Source organism: Hyperolius riggenbachi, chromosome 2, assembly GCF_040937935.1.
Source record: "Hyperolius riggenbachi isolate aHypRig1 chromosome 2, aHypRig1.pri, whole genome shotgun sequence".
Classification (NCBI taxonomy): Eukaryota; Metazoa; Chordata; class Amphibia; order Anura; family Hyperoliidae; genus Hyperolius; species Hyperolius riggenbachi.
In genome coordinates this window covers 402,378,252-402,390,397 of record NC_090647.1, presented here as the reverse complement: position 1 = coordinate 402,390,397, position 12,146 = coordinate 402,378,252, and the positions used below count along the sequence as shown (strand labels likewise).

At 51.5% G+C, this 12,146-nt stretch overlaps 1 protein-coding gene across 3 annotated transcripts in view; it reads left to right on the top strand.

The window, feature by feature from the left end:
* Positions 1-12,146, top strand: part of LOC137546854 (ras and Rab interactor 3-like) — a 272,031-nt gene that overhangs the window by 177,108 nt on the left and 82,777 nt on the right. For all 3 annotated transcript variants that reach the window (XM_068269792.1, XM_068269790.1, XM_068269793.1), the window contains one exon: positions 3,329-3,643. In XM_068269792.1, coding sequence (XP_068125893.1) covers positions 3,329-3,643 — 315 coding nt within the window. The remainder of the gene's footprint in view (positions 1-3,328; positions 3,644-12,146) is intronic.

Below are 12,146 nucleotides of genomic sequence, written 5' to 3'. Positions count from 1 at the left end.
CAGTTTACCATTGAAGTTCTCCATTTTGCCTGAAAAGTGCTCACCAGAAGCTGAATTCTTCCTAGGCCCAAACCTGTATGGAGTGGATCAGGTCCGTAAATCAGGTGCTTCCATTACGCAAAGCAGTGCATCAACGCCAGGGTGCAGAGGAAAAATTTGATATAATATGATCTACATGGCTGAACCCTACTCGAAACCAGGGTATTATTCCCCAACTGAGTGAATAATCTATATTCTCTTCTGTCTTACGATATTGCCATAATTGTACATGTAATACCTTGTGCGTCTGAATTACCCAATGCAGGGCCGTTTCTAGCCCTGTTCAGCAGGTTCTGCTGAACGGGGCGCCGATGAGAGACAGATTGGGGGGCGCCAGGCAGAAGGAGAAGGATGTGACGTCACCAGGTGGGGTGCGTGCAGGTATGGCTTGTGCTATGGGCGCCATACCTGCCACCAGCCGCTGCCGCCATTGCCTGCGCCCCCCTCTCGCAATAATCCTATCAATCAGTGCCGCCCCCGCCGCCTGAACATCCTCGTTATTGCAGGCATCAGCGCATAAGCAGTGTCAGAAGGACGCACGCTACTCGCGCACAGTGTACTCCACATGCGGAAGTGACTAATGACGTCACTTCCGCATGTGGAGTACTCTGGGCGCGAGTAGCGTGCGTGCCTTCTGTCACTGCTTACGCGCTGATGCCTGCAGTAACGTGGATGTTCAAGCGGCGGATTCATCAGCGGAGGACTGATCGCCGCAGATCTGAGGTCTGTAACCCCCAGTCAGCACCCAGCCCCCCAAGCAAGCCTGCACCCAGCCCCCCTAGAAAGCCGGCACCCAGTCAGCACCCAGCCCCCCCAGCAAGCCTGCACCCAGCCCCCCCCCAGCAAGCCTGCACCCAGTCAGCACCCACCCCCCAGCAAGCCTGCACCCAGTCAGCACCCAGCAAGCCTGCACCCAGTCAGCACCCAGCCCCCCCAGCAAGCCTGCACCCAGCCCCCCAGCAAGCCTGCACCCAGTCAGCACCCAGCCCCCCCAGCAAGCCTGCACCCAGTCAGCACCCAGCCCCCCCAGCAAGCCTGCACCCAGCCCCCCCCCCAGCAAGCCTGCACCCAGTCAGCACCCACCCCCCAGCAAGCCTGCACCCAGTCAGCACCCAGCAAGCCTGCACCCAGTCAGCACCCAGCCCCCCCAGCAAGCCTGCACCCAGCCCCCTCAGCAAGCCTGCACCCAGTCAGCACCCAGCCCCCCCAGCAAGCCTGCACCCAGTCAACACCCAGCCCCCCCCAGCAAGCCTGCACCCAGTCAACACCCAGCCCCCCCCCAGCAAGCCTGCACCCAGTCAGCACCCACCCCCCAGCAAGCCTGCACCCAGTCAGCACCCAGCAAGCCTGCACCCAGTCAGCACCCAGCCCCCCCAGCAAGCCTGCACCCAGCCCCCCAGCAAGACTGCACCCAGTCAGCATCCAGCCCCCCCAGCAAGCCTGCACCCAGTCAGCACCCAGCCCCCCCAGCAAGCCTGCACCCAGTCAACACCCAGCCCCCCCCAGCAAGCCTGCACCCAGCCCCCCAGCAAGCCTGCACCCAGTCAGCACCCAGCCCCTCCAGCAAGCCTGCACCCAGCCCTCCCAGCAAGCCTGCACCCAGTCAGCACCCAGCCCCCAGCAAGCCTGCACCCAGTCAGCACTCAGCCCCCCAGCAAGCCTGCACCCAGTCAGCACCCAGCCCCCCAGCAAGCCTGCACCCAGTCAGCACCCAGCCCCCCAGCAAGCCTGCACCCAGTCAGCCCCACAGCAAGCCTGCACCCAGTCAGCACCCAGCCCCCCCCCAGCAAGCCTGCACCCAGCCTCCCCCCAGCAAGCCTGCACCCAGCCCCCCCAGCAAGCCAGCACCCTGCGCTAGGCAGCAGTCTGCCCCCAGGCAGCACCCTACCCCAGCATGCACTATGCCTCAGGCAGCCAGCATCCTACTCTAGGCAGATCCCTGCCACAGCCAGCTCCCTGCCGACAGCCCTCAGCAAGCACCCTGCGCCAAGCCAGCAATTAGGGGACAGCTATGGCTTCCTAATATCATGGGGATACATCTTGCAAGCTAATACTAATACTGTATATGTGCACGTGGCTACTTAATTATTTTATCGGGGGAACATGGCTAGTTAATTTGTTTATGCAGGGCAAACTTGGCTACTTAATCATTTTATCTTGACGCACCTGCCTATGTAATTTGTTTGTTTGAGACACCTGGCTGTTTCATTATTTTATTTGGTGGTGTGTAACTACTTCACTATTTTATCTCGATGATTGTGACAACTTTATTTTTATTGTGCGGCACATGTCTACTTATTTTATCTGGAGGCATGGAAGTATTTGATCATTTTATCTGGAGGCATGGAAGTATTTGATTATTTTATCTGGAGGCAGGGAACTTATTAATTATTTTATCTGGAAGTGGGATTGCAACATGTACTGGGAGGGGGGTTGTGGTTTCAGGCCAGTGGGGGGGGGGGGGCATATTTTTTGACTCTCGAACTGGGTGAAATTTAGCCTAGAAACTGCCCTGACCCAATGCATGACCAAATTTACCATAAAGCATTGTGGGCATGTGCCTGATGATGGAAAGGCGGCTCACTCCCCTCCCAGAGCGCCTCCCTCCCTCCTTCTCTATGCAGAGTCCCGAGCAGAGCGTAAATGAGAGGTTACTCATCTAGCTTTCGGCATTCCACTGGCGAGATCTCCCTTCAGTCGGGGGCACCACTAGCTACTTAATACTAAGTGTACTTCTGGCTACACACATACAAGGGACACCTGTAGCTAACTATGATGGGCAAGTGAAGGGAGAAGTGACAGCTAGGCCAGCCTGCACACTTGTGGTTCAGTTCGGGAGGTGTTTGTAGGTTCATGGAAGGCGAAATCTAGGGTGTCGGGACATCTTTGCCTATAGGCTCCGATGATGTAAATCCGGGCCTGATTCAAGGTGAAATCGACAGCAACAAATTACTGTGTATTGTTCTTTTTACAAAAGCCAATTGTGGCTATCCTGTACCTGTACTGCACAAGATATTTTTTACAATAAACATGACTTGCTTTTAAAAAAGATAAAAAACATGAAACTCTTTATTAAGCTGTTAAATCACACATCTATTCATATACCAGTATATCTATTTCCAGAGCCTAAAAGACAAGGAAAATGGTTACAAAATAGAACATTTACATAGTAAATGTACTCCCCAAAAGGATATTTGATGGCTATGTTAAAGTACTTCAATTAAATATTTATTATTTTAAAATACATTTGTATTTACATAATCATGTATTTTATAATCTTTCAATATAGCTTCCATCATTGAAACGTCTCTCTACAAGTGTGTGCTGAAACCTCTCAGAAGTTCAATTTATTATCAACTGCTGAATATGCACAATAGTGATGGCTCTACAGAGAAGCTGCTAGATAACCAGAAGAGGATGAATAGAAGGACTATTAGTGAGCTAAAGCCAAGCATGGGACTCATTGGGTCAGGCACCATACAGAGCATCCAGCAAAAGCTGTCACTCATGCACATGGCATATTCCCCAGACAAGAAGATCCGATACTTGCTGAAAGTCTGCAAACTCATTTATGAGTCAATGGAGGTATCCAGTAGTGGGAAAGGTATGTTCAGAAGTATGAATAATAAAAAATCTTCACTAGTTTTGTGAACAAGATGATAATGTACAATCAATAAACAGTGTTGATTCAAACGTCATAGAAACAAATACAAAGAATAAAATTAATTGAAGTGACATGGGGGTTGATGCACAACATCACGGTAATACTGCTGTGCACAGACAGCGCATGGCAGTATTACCCTTATTTATGGCAGCAAATAGCTCATGTTGTGCTATTAGCGTACACGAGTAGCATGACCGTTGCTGCGGGACGCCATAATAGCATAACTCACTATGGGGTTGATTCACTAAAGAAAATAGCGTGAGTAACCTCATGTTACTTGCGCTTCTTCCACAGCATGCTTTAAATGTGGAAGGAGGCTTAAGTTGATAGCGTTCGCTATGCTGCACTAACCGCAGCATAGCGTGCGCTCCTATAGTTACGCGAGCTACGCAGCTAATAGCGCGCATAGCGTGCAGCACATAACATTTAAAGCACGCTGGGGAAATAGCGTGATTAACAGGAGGATACTCGCGTTATTTTCTTTGGTGAATCAACCCCTATACTTGCTGCCGGAAATAAGGGTAATACTTCTGTGCGCTACCTGCGCATGGCAGTATTACTGTGATGTTGTGCATCAACCCCATGAAGGGATAACCGTGGGCATATGTAGTACCAAGCCTACCTGCAGCTTGCCTATTTATGCACTGCAAAGTTTAAAAAGCAGTGCTTTTTGTCTATGCAAATGAAGCAGTCAAATACAGCATGGCTCTACTTAAAAATAAATAGAATGCAAAACACATTACCTGTCTGGACAAAAACTCAGATAAGAACATATTAAAGTTAATGCATAAACTTGTGGTAATATTGTTGTGCACAGAAATCGCATGGCAAGATTACTCTTACTACCGTCACTGTGTACCATAAGTTACGCTATTAGTGCACCCCGCGGCACATGACTTTCGTGACCATTGCTAAGGTAACACACATTACTAACAAGTGTTACCATTAGTAGTGTGTGTTACCTTAGCAAAGATCAAGCTAGTCAAGTATTGCGGGTTGTGCTAATTGCATACCTCGTGGTACACAGTGCTGGTTGTAAGGATAATATTGCTGTGTAATGTCTGTGCATGGCATTACCACAAGTTTATGCATCAAGCCCATAGTGCTGAAAACTTCAGTAATAATTACACTTTAGAATTTCTGCTCTTAAATTGAAAATAAGAATATGAGATTGCAGAAATGTTTGTTCTAAGTTACAAACAGAACAATCAGTGATGTTAGAATTGCAAGTAAATAAAGCATGAGCTGCTACTGGGGGTAAAAGTTTAAACCTCAGCATTGTCCCTTGCTGCCAGTTTATAGGTGATAAATGAACAACATACTTTTTTTTCCCACACAACATTCGGTCATTAATATTATTATTTAATATTTATATAGCACCAACATCCACAGTGCTGTACAGAGTACATATTCATGTGACTAACTGACAAATATTCAATATAAAGCTTGTCAAACTCTGGCCCAGCGGCCCGCAGAGCCATCAGATTTGGACCGCAAGTGGTTTCCCCACTCAGCATTAGGTTTGGCCCATTTTAGACCTCCAGGGAAGCTATATTGGAGGTGAAGCCCCAGATCATCAGAGGAGCCCTATGGGGGAGTGAGGGGGAGCACTACACACAAGGAAGCTGTGCAGGGAAGGGAGAGGGGTCACTAGACACCTGGAACTATGTAGGGGAGGAAGTGGGCCACTAGACACCAGGGAACTGTATAGGAGAGGGAGGGGGCCACTAGACACCAGGAAAGTGTAGAGGGGAGGGAGGAGGGACAGTAGACACCAAGGAACTTTATTGGGGGGGGGGAGGCCACTAGACATTGAGGTTGGCCCACGATTTGGTTGCAGTGCTCAATTTCGGCCCACTTTGAATTTGAGTTTGACACCCCTGCTACAGAGGGTACACATTTTGCCATCATAGTAACACCATGGATTTACTGATAAAACTTCCCATCAAACAGGAAGTAATTACTTCAAATGAATTGTTGAAAATGTTTCTTCTTGTAGATTACCGTACATGTTCAATACATTTTTGGCTGTATTAACACCATTCTCATGTTTAATTTGAGTAAAGTCCTCAATATTGCAAGTGACTAATAATGTATCTAATAACCTGGCACTGAAAGCTCTTTCATTCTCGAAGAAATATACTATAATACTTTTCTGAGCGATGCAGAAACCAGCACTGGCTCTTACCATTTACATGTAATTCCTCCAGCTGCAATTTGCACCAATGGGTACTGACGTGCCGTGATCACCCCTGGAGTCTCAGGGATCCAATGTATAAGATGAGAAGATCCACACCGTCTAAAATAGGTTTATTATAAGCTCTTTAAAAACTGGCAAAACATATAACCAGTGTGTGCCAGGTCACTATGACGTTTCGGATAAAACATCCTTCTTCAAATAGCTCCAGTACACACTAAAACACATGTTCTGTACAATGTACTTATATACAAAAACAGTGGACCTGATAGAGAACTACAGCATCCATGGTAATCTGCATACATACATATTCATGCTGTTATATAGCCAATAGCAAAGCAGTTACCTTCAATCCTCATATAAATTCATATATATACAACTGGCAGGCTAGAGAATGACAAGTCCTATTAAATACTTTTTTACTCAACACTGCATAAACACTCAACGTGTGTTAGGGCATGTAAAAACACGCCACATCACTAAGTATCCTCGTGCAGCAATATTTTTCAGCATTCCGCGGTGTCGGCCAATCACCGTAAAGCTGACAAAGTCTGCAAGATTATGCCTAAGACTGTCACTCCCGCCAGCCAATAGGCTGTGTCCGCTCAAAGACTGTCGCATGCCGCTAACCAATAGAGGATATACCTCCAACGTCCGCTGCTGTCAGAGTGCCATTCCGCCCGCCTACGACCTCAACCAACCAACAGTAAAGCGGGTGACAACGTCTGCTCGTTCAATAGACTTCAAATTACAGAGAGTGTAAATAAACACCTCAACTCCAGCATCACATCATGTCCAAAAAAGACATAGATGCTGTAGTTCTCTATCAGGTCCACTGTTTTTGTATATAAGGACATTGTGCAGAACATGTGCTTTAGTGTGTGCTAGTGATGCTCATCTGAGCTAGGATATCCGAGTTACTCGGATATCCTAGCTCTTTTTTCACTATTCGAGCTCGAATACCGAACTCGAATAGTATTAGCTATCCGGGCTGTGCTATCCGAACGCACTCGGATAGCAAGCAGCTATCCAGAGATATCCTAGCTATCCGAGCTCGGATAGCGTCACGAGCTCAGATAGCGTCATGGCAGACGTCACCTCGAGTCCTCACAAGCGAATCAGAGGGCTCCCAGCCCTCTGACTGCAGCCAATCACAGAGGGGGAGCCTGGCCAAGCCCCCCTCTATAAATAGCGGGCGCCATCTTGCCTCACTCGTCCTGCTTGCGACTTACTGACTGATTGTACTGAGAGAACTGCTCCAGTGCTTTTTGTCTGTGTGCAAGTGCATTGCTATTGTTCTAAACCTAGCGTTTTTACACTCCAACACTTGATCTTCAACTGTATTGCTTTGTATTGTAGATAGATTGTATTTTAGGCAGTTTAGTTTGTGTGATTAGGGACTAGGGAGGGAGACTGTCACTGGTGCTGCTGCAGGCCTGCAGCCAGCAGCTAGGCCCTGTGCCTAGGCAAGGCAGCCTGCCCTGCTCTGTGGTCTAGTCTCTACCTTACCTGTGCTCTCAATTGTCCTACTCTACTCCTGTACTACTACTTCTGTGTTAGATAGATTATTGTACTATTTTGTAGTTAGCAAGGCCCAGCTTTACTGCTATACCTGTCCTGCTGTATCTGCTCTCAGTAATCTAGTCACACCTGTTCTACTATTTAGCTCGATTCTTCTATTGTTTAGTTAGTAGTACTGTGTGTACTCACTGTACTCTAGTCTGTGTTTAGGGACCGTCAGTCAGTTAGGGTCTTAGTGTGCGTGCGCAGTGCACATCTGCGCTGTCCGCACCCTCCAGTTAGTGCTACACCCGTCCTCCTATTGTTTATATACATCATTACTTCTATTGTGTATTTGCTGAATTGTACTGTAGTCTGATACCGTCAGTCAGCGTCAGCTAGGGTCTTAGTGTGCGCAGTGCGCACTCTCTCGTTAGCGCTACACCGATCTCTGCTGTAGAGTACAGTACACCTGTCCGTCACCTCACACACCCACCACCACCAGTCCCACCCCATTAAAGTACCCCACTTGTCCCACCCGCCTTTACATACATAAGTTTTTTTTTCATTTGTATAATATTAAAAATATACAATGTCTGGAACTGGCAGCCGCGGTTTGGGCAGGGGCAGCAAGGGCATCGGCAAGAGAGGAGGTCGTGGGCGTGGCAGCCGCACCACCACCATGCGCAGTTCTGCGTCTGCACCAGTGGCTATTCCGCCATTAGCCACTGGCCGTGGACGCCTTGGCCGCCCAACAGCTGGGAGTCACGCTGCAGAGACACAGCAGCAGCGTGTGGCGCACATGTTCCTCCCACCGCCAGGTCGTAGCTGTCCTATTGAGGAGAAGGACGCAGACGCTATGGTGGAACTGATTGTGGATGAGCAGGCCACCATTAGCTCTGGAACCGAGTCCTCCACCCCCACCACCACTCCTGTTCGCAAGAGCAGCAGCAGCCGCCCAGCACTGCCTGGGGAGGAGGAGTGCAGTTCTCCAGCCCCAGTGGGTGACACCAGCACCCTGTCACTCAGCACCTTCTTATGGACCCCAAGCACAGAGAAGGTATGGAGTGCTGTTGCGGAAGAATTGGCAGAGGAAAGAATGCTCATGGGCACTTTGGGGGATGATGCTTTGGACAGTCAGACAGTGGTGACTGTTTATCCGCCCATGCATGCAGAAGGGGAGTTTGGGGGATCCCAGCAGGACATGTTTGCGGAGGGGGAGGATGATGATGATGACAGGGTGCAGGACAAAGACTGGGTGCCATGTCCTGGGAGTGGGGATGTCATCAACTCTGAGGAGGAGGAGGATGCGTCTGCGGGCCTTGCTAGAAGGATCAGCATCGCAGGCATGGGCAGGATCACAAGTGGGCGTGGTATGCAGGCCACACAGCGTGCTGATTAGGAGACGAGTTCTGCCAGTGCCACCACCAGCCGCACCAAGAACCCCCCCCAACCACCACAGGGAGACCAGCGGCAGCAGCACCTTCCAGCCAATGGGGCAACTTCACCTCCCCAATACGGAATTTTTTCACCCTTCCATATTTGGAGTGCAAGTATGCCACCTGCAACCAGTGCCACAAGCAGCTCAGCAGAGGGAAGGAGCCCTCTGCGTTTGGCACCACCTCTCTGGTCAACCACCTTGCAGGGAAACACTTTCACGAGCATGAGGAGTTCGTGAAGTTGAAGGAAGCTGGCAGTGGCAGACCCGCCACCACTGCGAAGCCGTCGGCAGCAGGAGTGCGTCAGCAACGCACTGCTCCTCCTCCCTCTGCAACTCCTGCCGCCGACACTGACGCCTGTTCTGGCAGCCAGTCCTCAGTGGCCTTCTCTGCTCCCTCCACTGCTTCCCGTGCCAGCAAAATGCCTCGCCAGACCCTGCTCAGCGACACCTTCCAGGGGGTGGTCAGGGTTCTGCTTCCCAGCAGCCGTCGCGTGCGTCAGCTGAACGGTTTACTGGCACAGGCCATGTGCTCCCAACTCCTGCCTTATTCCCTTGTGCAGGAAGGGAGCGACATGCGTGCGCTCCTGATGTGTGCAGCCCCCGATTGGCCAATCCCCAGCCGACATTATTTTGCACGCACGGCCATCCCTGCACTTCACCGCTCTGTGATGGCCAATGTCGGGAGAGGGCTGGAGCACGCGGTGAGTCAACGGGTCCACGTCACTATGGACTCGTGGAGCAGCCGGTTTAGGACAGGCCGCTATCTGTCCTTCACCGCGCATTGGGTCAGCTTGGTGGAAGGGGGTGATGAGGGGGGAGCAGCATCGGCCGGCACTGTCAGAGCAGCAGCAGCACCAACAACGCAGTGGGTGGTGCCACCATGCAGGGTCAGCGGAACAGCAGCAGGTTCCCCTGATCCGCTTCCATCCTCCGGCACACCAGCCCAAACCCCCTGCCTCAGCAGCAGCGTGAAGCCCCGCCACTGCCAAGCGCTGCTGGAATTGGTCAGCCTGGGGAAGACCAAACTGACGGCGAACCACGTCCTGGCCAAACTCCGAGAGCAGGAGAGGAATTGGCTGACCCCCAGAGGCCTCAGAGTCGGAGAGGTGGTGTCCGACAATGGGGCAAACCTGGTTGCTGCAATCAGCAGGGGAGACCTGACCCACATCCCCTGCCTGGTGCACGTCCTAAACTTGGTAGTCCAAAAGTTCCTGCGGACCTACCAGGGGATGGACCGACTCCTTGAGGCGGCAAGGAAGGTTGTGCGTCACTTCCGACACTCGCCTGCAGCCGTGGTGAGCCTGGAAGAGGTGCAGAAGGAGTTGCACCTGCCACAGCACCGGCTCATGCTCGATGTTCCAACTCGCTGGCACTCCACCCTGGCGATGTTGAAGCGTCTGGTTGAACAGAGGCAGGCTGTCAGCCAGTACGTTGCACGAGCAACAGTTGCCTCCCTCACTGCAACTGGGCGTGCCGCCACCAACCTCCCGTCCATTATCTCCACGGAGGACTGGGGGCACATGCAGCAGGTGTGCTCAGTCCTGGCACCCTACCTGCAGGCCACCAACATGGTGAGCAGGGACCATGCAATGGTGTGCGAGTGGGTGCCCATGGTGTGTGTGCTGGACAGGGCCCTGTATGCACTGCTGGAAGAGGGAGCGGCAGCCTTGGACCAGCAGGAGCTGCAGGCAGCTTCACAGGCCACCTCTGAGGAGGAGGGCTCGGAGTTGGTGGAGGTCCCTGACCTTGCTGCTGATGAGGGGGAGCAGCAGAGCGCAGCTGGACTGGTGCGGGGGTGGAGAGAGGATGAGGTGGAGGGGGCAGAGAAAGAGGAGGACAGCACTCTCGGCTCTGGGGATGCCGATGATGTGCCAACAGACGTGGCCAGACTCTTCCCAATGGCAGCGCACATGCTGAGGTGCCTGCGCAAGGACCCAAGGGTGATCCAGATGAAGCAGAGGGAGGACATCTGGATCTGCATGATGCTGGACCCACGTCTGAAGGGGAAGCTCAGCCAGTTCCTGCCTGCAGGAGGAGACCGTGCGCAACAAATGAGGGATTTGCAGCTGTCCCTTGTTGAGCGCTTGCAGGAAGCCTTCCCTGAGCCATCCACCCCCACTGTCCAGCCAGCACAGAGGCAGCAGCAGGTGCCTGCATCCACCAGCAGCAAGCGCACGCGCACCACAGACCTGCTGTCTCTGACCCAAGAGCTCTACATGAGTGTAGAGCTGCCAAGGACTAGAGAGGAGGTGCCTGCAGCAGCATCCTTCTCCAGTCACAGGCAGCGCTTGACCCGCATGGTGGCTGACTACATGGGGTCCTTCAGCGGGCTTGACAGCGTGGCCCCTGTTGATCTCATGGAGTATTGGGTCAAGCACCTGCCGATCTGGAGCGAGCTTGCGCAGTACGCCCTGGAAGTGCTCTCCTGCCCCCCTTCCAGCGTACTGTCAGAGCGTTGCTTCAGTGCAGCCGGTGGAGTCGTCACTGAGAAGCGATCTCGTTTGTCTCACAAGTCTGTGGACAGACTGACATGGCCCCTGTTGTCGGCGAGGGGGGGACATGAAGTGACGACTGGCACACACACATACACCTGCTGCTGCTGCTGTTGTATTTCATCCTGCTGTCTGTGTCTCCACTGCCAGGGAACACATTACAAGGTGCTGCTGCCCATGCACCACCAGCTATTACACTCAAAAATAGCTGCATTCAATTTGAAAAAAAAAATAAAATTGTAATTAATTTAGGTGTCTGGGTTGAAAACTGTGCTGTCCCAATTGTATATTGGACACAATGTGGGCTTCACGACCGCTGTCTGGAACCTCATGCTGTTCATTTATGGCCCTGGAACCTCCGCTAGGAACCAGGGCCTACTATGTCTCGCTGCCTGCCCTCCTGCCTGCTGCCAAATGCCAGTCTGCCACACACTTATCCTCCTCACGCTGCCTGCTGTTATATTTCCTCCTGCTGTCTGTGTCTCCTCTCCACTGCCAGGGAACACAACACATTACAAGGTGCTGCTGCCCATGCGCCACCAGCTATTACGCTCAACAATAGCTGCAATAATTAAAAAAAAAATTGTAATTATTTTAGAGGTGTCCGGGTTGAAAACCGTGCTGTCCCAATTGTGTATTGGACACAATGTGGGCTTCACGACCGCTGTCTGGAACCTCATGATGTTCATTTACGGCCCTGGAACCACCGCTAGGAACCAGGACCTATTATGTCAGTCACATCACACTGCCTGACACACATTACTCCTCCTCCTGTAGCTGCATTGAGCTTCTGCTGTCTGTGTGCTGCTACCA